Source organism: Alosa sapidissima, chromosome 23 (assembly GCF_018492685.1).
Source record: "Alosa sapidissima isolate fAloSap1 chromosome 23, fAloSap1.pri, whole genome shotgun sequence".
Taxonomy (NCBI): Eukaryota; Metazoa; Chordata; class Actinopteri; order Clupeiformes; family Clupeidae; genus Alosa; species Alosa sapidissima.
Genome location: NC_055979.1, coordinates 14,880,440 through 14,898,255, shown reverse-complemented (window position 1 = coordinate 14,898,255; position 17,816 = coordinate 14,880,440). Strand labels below are relative to the sequence as shown.

The following is a 17,816-nucleotide window of genomic DNA, read 5'->3' as shown; positions in this document are numbered from 1 at the left end:
TGGGCAATCATGTGAACTAATGTCGTCGGCATTCCCGCCACCTATGAGGGGAGGGACATGTGGGGGAGTGCCTGATGCAATAACGTTATAGTCCTCCCACTGTGCACGGTTCACTTCACGTTGAGCAGTCAGAAACACGCTTCTTACGGTAGCCTATTTATTGTCTGAGAGGAAGTGTGCCAGCATTCAGTGGGACATTAATTCCATTTTTTCTTAGTTTACTCAATTGCCTGTTTTCCACCGGAACCGTCACAATGTCGAATGCGAATTGGAAACCATTCATCTTCGGAGGATTAGCCTCGGTTACGGCTGAATGTGGTGAGTTAACGTTAGAGAAAAACGTGCAATTTAGTGACGAACACCATACAGAATAGCACAGTGATACCTTGGCATGCACTGTTTTAGGAACTGTAAATGTAATGTCATTGCAACACATATTTTGTGTTTCAGGCACCTTTCCAATTGACGTGACCAAAACCCGGCTTCAAGTCCAGGGGCAAGTCTGCGATAGCAAATACAAAGAGATACGCTACCGGGGAATGCTGCACGCGATGGGCCGAATATGCAAGGAGGAAGGTCTTCGAGCTATGTATTCTGGGTAACAGAAGTACATCCATTGGTTTTAATAATGTCGATGTATTGTTTGGAAAATGATCGCTTAAATATGCTATATTTGCCGTCACTCTGAAAATGGAGCCTGAGTTTTTGAAAGCCGGGTTAGCTATGCTAACCAAGTTAGACAAGCCGCTTCATTAAATTGGCCTACTGTGGCTCAAGGTGTTGAATGATTTGATTTCCAGTGTTGTAATTCAGTTCACTTTTGTTTGTAGAATTTCACCAGCAATGCTACGACAAGCCTCCTACGGCACGATTAAGATTGGCACATACCAGAGTTTCAAAAGGTTGCTGGTGGACAGTCCAGACGGTGAGTAATAACGTTATTGGGTTTGCAGCTATTAGGCCTAACGTTAATCCCCACGCACTGGTTGGGGGTTAGGGTGGTTAAGGTTACACCATAGACTATATACAGTCTATGGGTTACACTGTTTCAGTGGTGATGGAATCTTGCACTAACCGCCTCCCAGTGTTCTAATGTGGAATCCAAGAAGTCTCCTACTGTCCTGCAAATGCAACGTCTTCCTCAATTCCATAAAGAGATAAATAAGCAATTGGGAGTCCAGGAATTAGGCTGGACTGAAGACCATTTAAGTCAGATAACTAAATCAGATTCTTCTGCCACAGCTACAAATTCTTACCTGGCTACTGCATGTTTACAGATTTCCTTTTGTTTGTCCTTATCAAAAGTCTCAATTGATATTTAATATCATTGATATTTACGTGTGTGTGTGTGTGTTTCTGATCTCCCTTAGATGAGACACTGCTGACTAATGTGGTGTGTGGAGTCTTCTCGGGTGTCATCTCATCCTCCATTGCTAACCCCACTGACGTCCTGAAGGTACACACTCTCACCTTAGCGTGCAGCTGAACTGTTAGTCATCAGTGTCCATAGGCTCTCCGATGACTTTACTCAGGAGCAAATAATTCCTGCCATAGATGGAGGCTGGATCTGAGCCACGTCTTTGCTGGCTCTGCTCTTGTCCGTTTCCTCAGACCGTTTCAGTCTTTTAGATCAGGCTGCCTATAATGGCCAGGTGTGGCAAGGTGTTAAAAATCTTTGCTAGGTTTGTGCATAATTTAACCTTGTTCTACTTCAGAGTATACTAGTCTTTACTTCATAGCCATATTATGAAATAATAATATATACGATTTCTTTCTTCATGTAAACATCTTATGCTGCATGATTGCTAGAGTTATTCATAATTGGGATTTTCCAGTTAGAGTTGACATCAGATTTTTGCTAACACTGAAAGTTACCGATAAGACACTTTTAAACATCTCTAATAGTGCGCAAACGGAAACCTGACCTTAACAAGATTCCAAGGTCATCTGTAGAAGGCTAAAAGGGGTGGGTGGTTGTGGGGAGAGGCCTGGCCTTTACTGGGGGAACAGTCTGTTACTCATTGGTTGCTAATATTAGTGTGTTCTTTTCATGACCCTCTAGTAGAAATTCCTTTGATTGACTCTTGCCAGTTGCTGGTCTCGGTGACTAACTTGGCTTACTCCATTATGTCATATACAGTGGATTATAAGTGTATGCAGTATAATATTGGTTGGTATACACTTCCAGAAATAGAGGCTGGACGGTGTCTTGGTGACTGTTTAGGCGATCTGGATATTGGGAAATATTGAATTTACCCTTGGGGATCAATAAAGTATCTATCTATCTCCAAGTAGTTGCAGATTAAATACCGCAGACAGGACACACTAGTTCTTTTGGCTCTCCTGCACGGTACCGAATGGAGACGGTCCAAGAACAGCCCAGCTTTTTGACTTAATCAGTTACATTAAGTATGCTTTGTAAATCATGTCTCAAGTAGTCATAAGACGTCAATTTATTAGTAGGATAAACCCCTTCCGACGAGCCATCTAATAAGATCTACAATGCCATATTAGTAACTAAATGTTCTAGAATTCTAGATGTTCTGCATAAGAACACTTTGCAGAAGTGAGCAAGTATATCTGTGTAAAGAGATCAGGACTAATGGGCATGGCCCACTTTAAAGAGCTTGGCATTCGCTCATAAGGTTTAGTGGCATAAATTCAGACGGGCACATAAATATGGAGGCAGCTCAGGGCCAAAGGGTTATTGGATCTACCCCCAGCCTGGTGGTCACGATGGCTGGCGCTGGTCTTCAATAACTCACTAGGCTGTTGTGGTGGTTGTATTATGTAAACAGTGAAAGGGGTGTCCTTGACTGGTCTTCAAAGCTTGAGTGTCTTTGTTGTAAAAGATGTTGTAACTTTGTTTGCATTGTGTGTTTACAACCTACCCAAGATCCTTATGGTAGAGATGGGTAGGTACATAGCATCCTGAATGCAGTGCTATCCATTTGAATGTGTAACTTATTGTCCCAGTCTTTAGACTTACTGGCAATCTCCTCATATGTTTTTGTTGTTGTTTTTGTTTTGTCATCTTTATTTTAGATCCGGATGCAGGCTCAGGGAAATCTCATTCAGGGAAGCATGATTGGAAACTTCATTAACATCTATCAGCAGGAGGGAACAAGGGGCTTGTGGAGGGTAAGCATGCAGGAACGCATGTATTTGTATGTGTGTACACACATTTATATGCAAACTTCCATGCTCCTTCAAACCTGAAACACACATATGCATATGCAAACACATACAGCATGTATTTGTATGTGTACCAGAGCTAGTGAGTGGAGCTGAGCGATGCAAATATCCCGCTCCTCGCTCAGGTGGCTGTTTACTCGGCCGTTCCTCCGCTCAAATTCGCGTCAGGTCACTCCGCTCAAATTCGCTCCAGTTTAAAAGAGGGAAAAATAAATACAAGCCGAATTGTCACCTTGAACAGAAAACTTAAATCCCAAAGAACTAAGAGCAACAGCAATATATTTCACTCATAGAACATTTATTTTAAAATGCAACACTGAACGAGCAGCAGAACGAACAAGCTTGGCAACGTCAATACATATACGCGTAAAACTAAAGGGATCAGTGGGATTTATTGCCTAAAGAATAGAGGCTTAGCATCCAAGTTTTACTTTAGCCTTCTACTTGATACGAATCATATTCAAATTCACGTCTCACGTTTCTGCGAAATGTGTTTTCTTGTCTGTCTGTGATTGCCATGTTTACCTCGCTGGTGAATGTCACCCAGGTCATAACCAGGTGATGGATGGATAGGTGTGACGGGTAGCGTTCCTCAGGGCTGTTTTTTTGCTCATACAGCCCTGCTGTGTGTGTGTGTGTGTGTGTGTGTGTGTGTGTGTGTGTGTGTGGCGCTTAACAGCACCCAGAATTAATAATGTTGTTTTTCAGGGGGTGTCCCTTACTGCCCAGAGAGCTGCCATCGTGGTAGGCGTCGAGCTTCCCGTCTATGACCTCACCAAGAAGCACCTGATTCTCTCTGGCCACATGGGGGACACTGTGTACACCCACTTCCTGTGAGTTCCTACACGCTTGTTCAAATTAATATGTGACAGAAACGGGGCCTATTTCTCCAAATCGCAAAAGGAATCGCAGTCATAGGAGGAAGACCACACCCACAGATTATAGTTTTACACACACCCCCCACAAGACAAGTGACTCCGTTTTTAATAGGGATTTGAATGACAAAGGAGTAGAGGTCAGTTCTTTCTCCGTTGTCTGACGACTTCACAAGCACCCCTGAGATCTGTAGACCTGCAGATAGGATTCTATATTTTAATGTTATTATGTTGGTACCTGTACAAAGCTAATGCGCTGCCGATGTGTGCAGGTCTGAGTGAAGATTAAGTCTCTTTCATCCCCATGAAAGATGGATGGGGTGAAACACTGTTATTCTCTGAGCTGCTCCAAGCCTGTAGAGTAGCTCATGTATTTCATATTATGCATACACCTGCACACACCTCGAAACCAGCTCTCATGTTTGAGGCTCTTGGCAAGTGTTTTCTGGTCTGCTCTGATTGAGGGGTGTAGTGAAGCTCTGTTATCCTCCGAGCCGTGCCAAACCTTTTGGGTGGCTTGTTCTTTGCTTTGAGCACAGAGGATTCAGGTTTTTTTTTTTAGCATTAACATTGGCTGTTCTCAGACCTGATTGTTATGATGCTATTGATCCAGTTTTTCATGAATATGTCTCAAAGCACTTTACAGAACCTAACTTGAACTTGAACCAGACAGGGGCAATGGAAACCTCCCTTCTAAGAGAAGGAACTCTTGAACAGAACCACAGATCATATAGAAGGGGGCTATCTGCTTGGTGTTGGCTGGATAGAGAGATGAGGTCTTATATGTATCGGGATTAGAATATGCTAAACTACACATTGTAGGTACATGACAGATTGATGATTTTAATCAGACTGAGCAGATTAATCATCTATTGAGCAGTGTCAGGTTCCATCGAGTTCAGCTGACTACTATTAACTACTATCTACTAGTAGCTTCTATTCAGAGAAGCATAGGGAACATGTACTCTTATTTGTGTAACACTCCTAGTACAAGGATCTACCGCACATGCTCCATTGTTTCACACTTGCAATAAACTACTTTAATCTCTTGCTACATTCAGCCTAACACACAGTTGCCTTTGTTGGAGGCAATTGAGGGTGAAGGTACCTAAATTGGCATGTCCTGTGCTCGTCTTGCTAATGCTAATATTTGCTAATGGGAGAAAGGAAGGAATGGTAATTATGTGTGATTGCCTTCCTCTTCATTTGGGTGTTGCTGCTAAACTCTCGTAATGGTGCAATCCCAGGGATTAGCATGGAAGAAAGTGAGGGGAAAATGGGATTAACAGAAGAATGTTATGACATCTCACGGCGGATCACCAGGTCATGAACGTGTCGTCAGATTTACACATTATTAGGCTCGTGTTTTTTTTTTTTTTTTCCCCCTTGAATTCTGTGTAGTATTACTTAACTTAACTGTAACAATTGGACTGCCTAACAGTTACAGCAAAATACCTTGTACCTATGAGGATCTCCCTGACCTCTTCAAGTGGTTGTGGGTAGATTTTCACGGAAGTTTAACCACCACAACATCAGTAATTGACGTTTGACCCCAATGGGCTGTTTGGATGGTAGTGTTTCTTTAGGTACATGTTTGTGCACGCAACAGATTTTGTAATTGCCACTGATCTCATGACGGAGGGGCAGAGTGCTTGACCTGTTTATGCATTCCAAGCAGTTAACGAGGGAGACGCTGACTGGCTTTTCCAGTCGGTTCACAGGCCTATGGGGGCTATAGTGATGGGGCTAAATGCCAACGTGAAGCCCAGGTACACAAACAATGAACATGGACTTGAACTTTGGCACAGTGAACAAGTGTGCTTTTCTTTTCTCCCTCTCAGCACTCTATCTTTGTGATGGATGTGATCTAAAATCTGAGTAATCTGTCAGTCCAACCATCTGTGTCTAGGTTATGCACAACCAAATCAGGGTAAATAGTGTGGTTGTGACTTTGGAGCAATCGTGTTAAAACATGCAGTGGTGGGAGCTGCTTAAATGTGGTTTGGGTGAGGCTGATTTCATACTTCCGGGCATTTGTTTTTGTGGTGAGCTGAACGGGTGCCAGAGAGCTTCAGTTAACCGTCACAGATGCCAATCTCCTGAAAAGAATGGAATGAAAGCAAAACCAAACTTGAATATTAAACATGCAGAGAAGGTGGACATCAAACTGGCATTTTAAGTTGTTGGCTGATGTGTTAACTTTGTTATCTTTAACATGTCTTTCTCATGATGGAAAGTCTGTGTTCTTTTGTGCAGCATTAGGCGAGGTTATGAGTACGAAAAGAGATGAATACATGAATCAGTCAATAATTGAAAATGGACTCTTCGGGCTCTGAATGTGTAAATACTCTTGTTAAGCTACAGTGCTTTCTTAAAGCATAATTCCGGAGCGATTTCAACCCAGAGTCTGTTTTCACCAGCTTCAGCGCCTCCAGTCTAAAGGCTAACAGTGGAAGTGCTTAGGGCAGACTGCCAAAAAAATGTTTAACGACTGCTGGTTGATCTTTTGATATTTCATCTACCAGATGATTCTGTGATTGACTGATGCTTAATAATTCTGCTGGTCTGATTCTGTGGTTGTTCTGAAGGTTGATCTTGAAATCGCTGATTTGAATCTGTGTTTCTGCAGGTCCAGTTTTGCGTGCGGCCTGGCAGGAGCGCTGGCGTCCAACCCCATCGACGTGGTGCGCACCCGCATGATGAACCAGCGGGTGGTGCTGGATGGCACATGTGGAGGGTACAAGGGCACACTGGACTGCCTGCTGCAGGTAAGCATCCAACCAACCAACCAACCAACCAGACAATCAACCAGCACAATCCTCCCAGAGAGAGGCTATCTGGTTTAGAACAGGGATGGGTCCAAACAGAGGCGACCCAAGTAAGATATGGTGAACGTTTGTTGAACAACTGGGCTACACTGAACACTGAACGAATGCATAATGTTGGAAAAGCATACGTGCCACAGAAAGATAGAAATAGAGGGGGGGGGGTCTTATCTTGAATCTATGCACAAATGCGCTGCTCGCATGTCTGATGTAGCCAGTTTCTTTGATTATAGGGTGAGCCGTAGTGTCACAGCATACGAGCTGCGAATATTCTGCATTCGGTAGCTAGGAGTTAGAGTGCTCAAAGTGATACTTTCTGTCGTTTAAGGATGGGGAAATGCCCCGCTGACTGACTGTCTTTCTTGTGTCCTACAGACGTGGAGATCAGAAGGGTTCTTGGCTCTCTACAAGGGCTTCTTTCCAAACTGGCTGCGACTGGGACCATGGAACATCATTGTATCCTTTTCCACTCTGGCTTACGTCTGTGTGTGTCTGTCTGTGTGTCTGTGGTGGTTGGTTATGTTGGGGAGCAATCCTACCCCATAGGCTATCCCCCCCCGGCCCCCCCCCCCCCCCCCCCCCCCCCCCCCCCCCCCCGCCCCCTCGTTCATATCGGTGTCATTTTGTGTGTGTAAGAGGCAGCACAAATTTACCCTGTACCTGCACTTGGAAAATAATCTGCCTGGTTAGTGCACTTCCTGTGTGTAATCGGGTGCAGGTGTTAGGAATATTCTTTAGGCCCCTCACAGAATCAACCAGAACAGCTAATGCTCATCAGCTGTTTAACAGACATACATGCGTACATACATTGTCTTGTGTGGCATGAGGCGTGATGCACTTAACCCCCTGTGCCTATACCTTGACCTATACGTTTTTTTCCTAGAGTGGTCATTACATAATGATTACATAACACACCCTCAGCTCATGCGAGAGGGGCCCCTCACCAGGGACTGCAATGAGAGGTTGAGTTGAGCTACCAACAATGGGCGGTACAGTCCTGCTGAAGGGCCGGAGAGATTAGCTCTGACGCACTTGTGTAAGAGTGAGACCCAGGATCAGTTTAGGGAGAGAGCCAGAGAGGAGAAAGAGGGTGACGTTTATTCAGTGAAGTTTAGTGACTCTCTATGAAGAAATTCAAGGGGGAAGTGCGGGAATGACAAAACAAAGAGGATTAACCGTCACACATGCAGTTTCCTGCACTCTGTTTAGGTGCTGTTTTACTCTGTGTCTGTGTTTACGATTAGAAATGTCAAACAAATTTCGCCTACGTAGAACTCGATTGCACAATTTGCGTAGCCTACCGCTTTGTTCTTCGTTTGATATACCAAAAATCCGAAGTACTTCCACATCGAACTCCTCAAGTTATTAGGGCCCATCACTCGTCTCTCTACATGTCGCACAGGTTGATCGCGTTGTCCTCCATTTTTTGGCAAAACACGAGCAGCACAGCAGCTGATTGAAACAGCTGTTCCCGGTGCGTAAAATTGGTGGGAATTTTCTTTTTAGCTTTCGCAATGTTTACTGCACTTCGGAATTCTTTTATATTCTTATGTTCTTGTTTGTGAATTTTTGTTACATCTATCTTTTATTTGTTTATTTTGTTTAAAATTAATAGTGTAAATATTTGGTTAAAATCGATTCCCTATTTTAGTTTTCGAAACTTGTGGTGTTTGGTCCAATCGATTCTGCAATCTATTTTCGAACGTAAAGTGACAGCCCTACACACCATTGATACAAAATATTTCCATATGATTGTACGTATTTCATTGGTGCTTTTTATGAAAACACAGACCCTGTATTTTCTGCAAGATGATCATATCAGACATAGGAGACCAGGAGAAAAGCTAAATGTGTTTATTTATGTGTTAAGTTTGTTGCCTAAAGTGAGGTATGATTCTTTTTAAGGTCATAGAAGTGGCTGCACAAGTAAAACGGTTTAAAATCTTCAGTCAGTTGGTAGACATGCGCTCACAGCAGACAGCTTTCTGCAACTGATTTAATTTGCACTCGTGTTTATTCATTGCTTTTATCCATAGTGACATGCAGCACTGGGAAGGTAGACATTTTACCTTTTTGCTGATTTCTGAAATCGAAACCATTGACTTTGGCAGGGGGTGGGGAGATTTCGCTTTAATGCAGGAACACTGCATTTGTTGTTGAAATCTAAAACTGTTTGTTTCTTTGATTGTTGCAACCACAGCAAATTGTAGACTGTGTGGTGCACTCACTTGTGTCTTTCTGTTTTATTTATGGGATACATTTTAGTCTTGCTTTTTTCCCTCCTCAAACAGTTACAAACAAACCTGAGATCTTACGCAACTGGGTGTTTTTTTGGCAATAATTAATTTAACTGTATCTTGTGATTATATGTAGGGCTGAACTGAAGCTTGACTTGTATCGCAATAACAGTCAGACAAATTGCAACTGGCTAGTTACCCCACCCATTTTTCAGGCTTAATTATATGCAAGATTTACAGTGTATGTCATGTATTACACCTTAACCCTGCACCGTTCAGTTCTTCCTCACCTACGAGCAGCTGAAAAAGATTGACGTGTAAGACGCTTCATCACCATGAGGAAGAGGAGAGGGAGAAGTAGAAGAGAGTGGCACGGCAATGCCTCGCCAAACCGTACCGGGCGTAGAACCCGGGATGGAGTGGATTGACCAAGGTAGCCAAATGCCATCTCATGCCAGTCGGGCCCCACCTGTCTGCCCACCCTGCCAACCATAGCTGTCAGAAGTGTCGCCTTCCTTCCCCTTATGCTACCCAGGCTAAGGGGCATATACCTCGTCACAGTGCCCCCCCACACATGGCTGCTTGCGCCAGCATAGCTGGCGTGCTGCTCTACATACGCCAGGCTTCCGTGTCTACCCCACACCGTCTACATCTGTCTGCTTATTAAGGCCGTGGTAGAACCCGAACCTCCAGAGAAGTTTATTTCTGGATGCGGCTTTGCTCCACCGCGGCAGCAGTGTTTGATTGGCGGCTTTCGAGGGAGTGACGCGCCGGTCTCGCTGGGGTCTGTGTGGTTGTCAGGTGACGCCTGATAAGAGCTGGAGATAAGGACAGAATATATGGAATGTGTACAAACACACAGGGAATTTTTATTGTGCTCTGTTATGGAACAGAGAATGTGTTGACGTGTTGACAAAGTCTAGTCAGCTAGATTATTTTGTCCCCCCCCCCCCCATACACACACACTCACACACACACACACACACACTCCCCAAACTAATTTTGGAATGAAATTAGAGTGACCCTCATCGGATGCCCTATAAAGAAGGGGCTACACTCTTTTATTTAAATCTCAAAGATAAAAAAATAATAATCATAATTTGCCACTTTCTGAAAGGACCAAAGCATAAGTGTTTTTGTTTTTGTTTGTTGTGATTTTTAAGTGTCACATTGTTAACTTATCTAGCAGTTTTCATCACAGAGTACATACTCGATTTAATTTCTTCAGACATTTTAAATCCCAATCCTTCAATTCATCCAAATTATCTGCCACATGTCTAGAGGGTCCAGACGTGAATGTCAATGTGCCTTGCTCTTTTCTTTTAGATGAGTTTCACACTCTTTGACCCCTCTGTACCGCATTTCAGCCAATTCATTTTAGTCTTCTGGTGCACTACTTTAATGTTACGTCCTCATTGTAAACTTTTAAAAAAATAATTGTAGGGAGATCACAAGAAGGTCACCTGAGGAGCACTATGAAATAGTCCAACAACATTTTCTTATTGTCTAACAAAGATTTGGTCATGAAATGCTGACCTTAGGACGAGAGACTACTGTAAACTGGCTGTATGCAATTGAACCTGGAGCACTTGACCCTTTTTTCTTTTTTTTTTTTTTTTTTCCCCTCTGATACGGAGCGTTCTGTTTTGCTGTTGACAATGATTTCACATGTTTTGGTGGGTGTGTCTTGTAACTAGGTGTGTGTGTGTGTGTGTGTGTGCGCGCGCTAGCCTCTCAAAAGAACTATGTGTGCTGCAGCATGCCCTACTGAAGAGCTGGAGGTGTTTTGTTTCAAGTAGTGTTATATAACCACCATCACCACCAGCTAGATAGAAGGGCAGAAATCTACTAGGCCCGCTGGGCCACCCCTATAACCTACAACTACATGGCTCAAATGTCCCAGGGTCTTGGGTACATCCTGTCCAGGGCCATCCTATTTAGTGAAGGTGAGCTGCAGTCATGAGACAAGAGTATTACTGTGCAACGACCATTTAAAAGATGACCAAAGCTGTGGAAAGTATTCCTGGGTGTAAACACATTTAGAAAGATTTGGGAATATGAATCTGTGTGCTTGTATCATGACAAGTTGAAATATCATTCTGAATAAATTATTGCTGTTAACCATATATGGTTGTTTTGAGTCCTTGACCATATGAATTATGTAACTAACATGCTGATCAATGAAGTTATATTTATGCCACTTAAATTCCAAAGTTTGAGGGCCTGAAGTACAGATCCTCATGACCGTGGTAGGTTAAAGGCATGACATGCATACAGTATTAAACATATCGTATAGCCAATCCAAGTAATGAGATGACCACACCCTGTTTTCTACTGTTTGGGGTGCAGTGGTTCAACTTTTCACAGGTAGATATTCATCCTTCCTATCTAGACGGCTATCATGCCACTTAGAGCCTCTGAGTTGTATTAAAATCCACAATGGCAATTAATTTAATAGCTTGATGGGCCAAGTCATGCAGCGTTAGTTGATGTCTCAGCTGTAGTTTGCAGTGCGGAGAATGCATTTCATGAAATGTGCTAACCAGGGTCCTCCTAGAGGACTTCAAATCTAGAACAAGCTTGTTTATTTCGAATGACAATTTCTCTCCCACAATGATTTATGAATAATTCAAGGACCGTGTGAAGTAATTGTTCCTCTATTTTGCTGAGGAGTCCCAGTTTTCCACATAAAGGCCACTTTTTCTGGCGCGCATCGACTACCCAGGGGAAGACGAAAAGCTATTGTCATGAACCCTCTGTGATTCCTTTTTAAATTTATGCTTGGGGATTTATTAGCACCGTTGCAGTGTCTGATTCTTCGTACTGCACTGAGACGCTATATTGTTTGCCGTGTTGCTTATACATTATTAAGATCTTTTTTGAAATAAAGATGTTTTGCCGTAAGAACAGACTCAGCAGTCCAGCTTCTTTATCCGATACCCTGGGGTATCTTGGTCCATAGACTTAATGGAAATGATTCCTAAGCTCCCATGAAATTGCGTTATTGTGAGTGTAGCCCCCCCCCCACGACAGTTAATTAACTGGATGAACATGAGACTTTTAAACTTGAAGTGTGGTCTGTCTTGGCTATGATTTTGCTCTGGATAGGCCTATATGGTCATGCATGGGGCACTCGTTGAAAAAACAATGCATAACCATGTAGGCCTATCATGCCTAGCTTTTTTCCAGTAATGAAGTGTGCCAGCAGCAATACCAGAAAGAAAAGACTCACTCGTAAAAATAATGGGCCCAATGTGAATTCATACTTTAACATACTTCAATCTAGTTTTAAAATCTGCTTGCAGTGGGACTATCACAAATCTTATCAATTTGTTGCGCATACAAATAGCCTATGAGGATAGCATACACAGGATATGTATGACACGTTCATGACAGTATGCAGTTCAAGTCCTCTTTAAACCCTTCCTGAATGCCTATAAGGTGTCAGCCAATGGACACAGCATCAAACTGATCAAAACGCCATCACAACTCGCTAATGTACGTGGGTGTGTGGATGATTAGGAAATGATGTGTATTGAGTAGGATGGGGCCTCCAAGTTCTAAGAGAAGTGTTTGACCCACATTGCAAAGAGTTGAAAGCCGAAGACGAACTAGTGCGCAGTCACGGGTCTGATTACCGATTCCAGTCGTGAATGTTCAACTGCTGGGGCAGGCTCTCGAGAGATGGACTACCTCTCAGAGGAGATTCCTCAGATGTTTCTGCTATGGCGCTTTACGGACAGTAGGGGGCGATCTAACTCTTCACGCGTTTGTCAGGAAGTCTCAGTTCATTTGCGCATATGAGAGTCCTTCAGGCACAAACGTCTTTATCCGAATAAAGGCCTCCGTGTGAGATGAGATATAAATATTTGAAAGGCAAAGCGATAAATGCGCTGCTGAAAATCTGTTGCCCCAAGGCAGCGACATCTCACTAGACACACACCTCTATTTTCTGTTAAATCTTTCAATTGACAGGTTGTTGCTAATTAAGGCCCTCTCTTGCTCTTGTCTTTTCCTCTACCTCAGAAGTATCACTTCTATTGGTCATCATTTTTGCGTTGCAGTGCCACTCATTTAAATGATTGGATTTAAGAGCAACGTGGGACAAATGATTAATAGAGCATGCTTATATATGTACTGGTATCCTTTTGGAAAGTGCTACTGTTTTTCATAATCCACATTCAGTTGGTCACTTTGCATGAGCCTCAGAGGATTTCACTCCGATGGACTTTTATACTGCTGCAATTTCCACCTGACGTTCACCACATCAGATTCACCCCAGTCTTCTTTTACACTTCCATGTTCCTTTGCATTGTAGACTAGTCGTGTTCTTACACTTTTAGAGCTTTTAGTTGGCCACAGACATCACAGTCTCAGGGGAGACATCCAGGAAAATGTTTGTTCTCAGAGATGAATCTTTGAAAGCTCTTTAGACATATGTGATCTCATTATTGTTTCAATTATGTATAAATTCCATCATAGATATTTCTCCTAAAATTCTGTAAGTGGGACAGTTTGAGACACAAAAACGAGGCACTTTATTGTGAAAATGTACCTTAATCTACATGAAAGAGGAATTCCTAGAGAGCCCCTCTTCACGACAGCTTTGAACAGTCTTCTTGTCATATCGACTAGTTAAATGCACTTTTATGTGTGAAAAGGATTAATGCCTCATCCCCAACACCAAGCTTGTCTTGAAAAAGAAACTGAGTAAAAAATATTGAGACGTCCAAACAATGAGAAAAAACTTGATTTGTGAGCCTGTTGAGATGTCTCCTTTAACACCACTGGAAACACTAGGACCACATAGACATTTAAGAAGTATGATATTTAGGCCTAAATAGCTTTTTAATCACAGTGTTGTCTTTGATAAACTAAGGAGATAATAAATAAGATCTTTCTTTACATTTTCTTCTCTGATGGGCAACCTTGGTAGGGCCCGGAGTCATAACCAGCCCAGGTAAGACCCATATCCCGGACGTACCAAAGCTGCACCTGCTTCTACCTGGGCATATTTCAGAGAAAAGGGAACAGATGAATTGAAGAGTGAGACAAGGAGGAGTAAGATAAAACAACAACAGAGAGAGAGAGAGAGAGAATGCTGAGAGAATGCACCACCCCCGAAAGCTCTCTCTACTTCCACAGACACATGGGGAGCTGGCCAGCACCCGATAAGACACACTCTCCCAGAGCCAGAGCCGTCACACTGTTTCCTGTCACATTAGTCCACGCACACAGTGTGCCGGGGCGAGGAGGCCCCACGCGTGGTGAAATCAATCTTTATTGTGCGTGAGAGACAGAGCGAGAGACGAGAGACAAGTCCACGCTGTCAGCGGGAGGCAGAGATCCACACGTGTGTGTATTATCAATCACCGTGGCGTGAGAGAGGGGACAGCGCCCAGATTGAGGGAAAGAGACGAAGGATGGAAAAGAAAAGAAAAGGAGAGAATAATAATAAGACAAAAAGAAAGACACACAGTGACCAGTTAAGGGGGGGAGGGAGGGCAGCAGAAATAGGTGAAAGTGGAGGGCACTTAACGAAGAACAAGAGCGACCTTTCTTTAGGCCACTGATGCAGAGCTTTTAATCTTTTTTTTACAGTCGACAGTCACAGTGTTTTGTATTTTTTTTTCGTTCTGCTTGATCTCAGAAGGGAAATGAGCAAGTCATTATGCTATTAACAAGGAGGGGTGGTGAGGAAAGGGGTTCCCCCAGCTATTTATATATCTGTTCCCCCAGCTACATATATATATCTTCCTGTGCCCTTGTGCCATTGCCTGCAAGACAGTGATCTTTGAGAAGCACAGATAACCCACAATGCATCAGTCTTGATTGTTTCCCTTTGTAAATCACTTTGGATAAAAGCGTCAGCTAAGTTACTAAATGTAAATGTAACTAATGCTGCTTGAGTTGATGACCATAACGGTTCTCAGTGGCTGGTGAACATTATTGTTCACAAACACATTCAGGTTCCTCAGTGACTTACTACTTAGTTGAATGGAGTGGACAGTAAATCTGAAAGACGAATAGTGCATGCTGTGTAGTTGCAAGCTTACTTTTAAAAAACAGAAAGTTCTCACTTTGACCTCTGTAGCCGTGTGAAGGGCACCAACAACAGTATTTCAGACGCAGTTTACAACATTGCTCTGACTGCTGCGTCATGGGGAATCACAGCAAAAGCCCTTGACGCGGTGATAGTTGTCTGAATGCTTTCCATCTCTGTAACCTCTCAACACACACACGCACACACACACACACACACACACACACACACACACACACACACACACACACACACACACACACACACACACACACACACACACCAAGAACAACACATATAAAACAAACACACACAAGCACCATCAACATCACATATAAACACAAACACACACACAGAAAAAACACTTGCTTGCATTTACAATGGCACCAGGCCGGTGTTTGACGGATAAGGTTTGCCCGTTAACCTTGAGCTTAGCTGAGCATGCAAACATCAGTTGGATAGCAGAGTGTATGTGTGTGTTTGTTTGTGTGATGGAGGCGATGCTGGTGGGAGGCGATGCTGGTGGGATGCGCTACGGCACTCGCCATGGTGACAAAAAGCTGTTTTCAGGGGGGGCGGGGGGGCATGTTCCTTCTCCTGCACACATACCCACCACACCCCTACCAATTTTTTTAGAGTTCTCCCATCCCCTGGATTAAAGGGACACCAGGCAAGCCTGATGCTTTTTCTCTATGAAACTCCCCCTCGCTCGGTCTGAAGCTCTTTTCCTTTTCTTTGCGGCTTCCGTCAAGGGTTTTCGCTGCTTTTTCGCCGGCTCTGCCATTATACACACGTTTGCAACAATCTCTAGCGTTTTGTTAGCCTGCCTCTGTGCTGTAAACTGATCCTGCTTCGGTCAGCGGGTAGAATACACCGAACTTGCAAGTGGGATATTCTTCCTACAGGCAGTAGGGGCGGGCGAGACAGCCTTCATTCGCCCCGGTATATGGTCATTTAACCATATACCGACTTACGAAGATGATTAATTAACACGAAAACGTTGCCTGGTGTCCCTTTAAACAGTTGCCCTTAACATTCATTCTTCAGAAATTTATCCCAATTTCGAAAGTCATAACAGCCAAGCATCCATGTCATATGAGGTTCTGTTAATGGTCGATGGTCATGTCATATGAGGTCTGTTAATGGTCGATGCCATTACAAAAAAAAACAAAAAAACAATGAAGGACACACTGAGTGTAATCGCTAATGTGGATGTAATTCATTTCCCCCGAATGAGTGTAAACTTGGTGTGTGGATGAGCGGCGACCCAACCGCACTCACTCACTTTAATTAGGTCAACACCAATTTGCCTTCTGCTGGCACAATAGCTATTCTGTGTGACATGCTGACCTGGTTTAGACGACTTCTTTTTCTTCTTTTTTTTTGTAGATGATCAAAACACACATTTTCAGGCCAACTCCTATGTTGCATTATTGTGCCACACACACACTCTGTCATCCTTTGCAGCTCGAGCGCTGATACAGGAGCGCCCCATCAAAGCGACTGAGGATCATGAAATTAAAAGATGACAGCATTGGCAGGGTAGGCAGATTACAATTTCATATTCTGGTCACAAGATGTTGGAAAAAAGTATGACTGAGCCATTTGTCTGTCGGATTTTCAATGTAATAATATTAGCCGCCATCGCCAGCCCGCAGTTGGACATGGATTTCATTTCAAAGATTTCTTATATGATCTGTTTTGAAAGGACAGCTGCCTGGGTGCTACATGGTGTTGTAAGCCACCCTGTGTTGTGCGATAATAGTGAAAGGCTGTGTAAGCGACACACATTCTGTTGCGTTCTGAGAAATGTAATTAGGGGAAGTGTCACCCACATCTTAGACCTTTCAAAGACATCTCAGTCGCATTCTAATTATGATTATGACTTGCCTGTATACAGTCACAATATGAAAACTGGCATCTTGCCTCAAGTGGCCATTGTACTGTGCATTTCACAAGTTATTATTTAATGAACTATACAGCCCTGCAGGCTATATGCTAATCTCTATTATCTCTTGGGTACCAATTCACCCATCCCCAAGAGGCATAACATCATAAAAAGACTTTTTAGCAGTTCAAGACTGTGTGTTTGTGTGGCAGCGACCAACAACTTGACTACACATTTTCCCGCAAATGCGTTGTGCAAGACACAACAAAGGCCCTTTGAGCCGTAATGGCCGGTTGCAGCTGCTCTGAGCCACAGTTTCTCACTGTGGTCTTCTAAGAAATAGGCCTGGAACAGTGTATTCCTAAGAGAGAGTGGAAGAGGGGTTGTGCCATTGGCACAAAGACACTATGGGCCACGCTATTAAGCATTTAAAATAACACACTTTCATGGCAATATATTGTGCGGCTCAACGCAGCTGTGTGTAGCCAGTTGTACTGTACATCGGGCAGTAATTGGCAAAGAGGTCAGGGCATGGTTCAGATTAGCAATCCAATTTATGGTCAGAAATCCCCAGGCAATCTATACCCTCTGTTGGAAACCTAACTAATAACCTGACTTATATTTAGGGTATCTGAGAATAGCATGAGGCCAAAGCCAAGACCCCCGGACACAAAAGGCAGACTGTCAGTGACCCCTGGGACCCCTCAGGACATTTTTCTCCGAGACGAATAAATGCAGAAAAAGAAAAAGAAA

At 43.3% G+C, this 17,816-nt stretch overlaps 1 protein-coding gene and 1 long non-coding RNA gene across 2 annotated transcripts in view; one reads left to right on the top strand and one right to left on the bottom strand.

Moving 5' to 3' along the window:
• Window positions 1-88: 88 nt before the first annotated feature.
• LOC121698483 (kidney mitochondrial carrier protein 1) lies at window positions 89-11,258 on the top strand. The gene is made up of 9 exons (XM_042080624.1): window positions 89-318; window positions 451-598; window positions 831-925; window positions 1,371-1,456; window positions 3,046-3,141; window positions 3,904-4,028; window positions 6,700-6,838; window positions 7,271-7,351; window positions 9,412-11,258. The coding sequence occupies exons 1-9, from the start codon at window positions 255-257 to the stop codon at window positions 9,451-9,453; spliced, it is 876 nt and encodes a 291-aa protein (XP_041936558.1). The 5' UTR covers window positions 89-254; the 3' UTR covers window positions 9,454-11,258.
• Window positions 11,259-13,311: 2,053 nt separating this feature from the next.
• The window catches only part of LOC121698485, a 17,976-nt gene continuing 13,471 nt past the window's right edge, over window positions 13,312-17,816 (bottom strand). Inside the window, exon 3 of the long non-coding RNA XR_006026771.1 lies at window positions 13,312-13,324. This is a non-coding gene — a long non-coding RNA (uncharacterized LOC121698485). The remainder of the gene's footprint in view (window positions 13,325-17,816) is intronic.

Excerpts from the sequence above, each read along its gene's own strand:
- LOC121698483 (XM_042080624.1), top strand. The coding sequence starts at position 255 with ATGTCGAATGCGAATTGGAAACCATTCATCTTCGGAGGATTAGCCTCG. Across the intron at positions 319-450 it reads CTCGGTTACGGCTGAATGTG|GCACCTTTCCAATTGACGTG; the intron begins GTGAGTTAACGT and ends TTTGTGTTTCAG. Across the intron at positions 7,352-9,411 it reads TGGGACCATGGAACATCATT|TTCTTCCTCACCTACGAGCA; the intron begins GTATCCTTTTCC and ends TGCACCGTTCAG.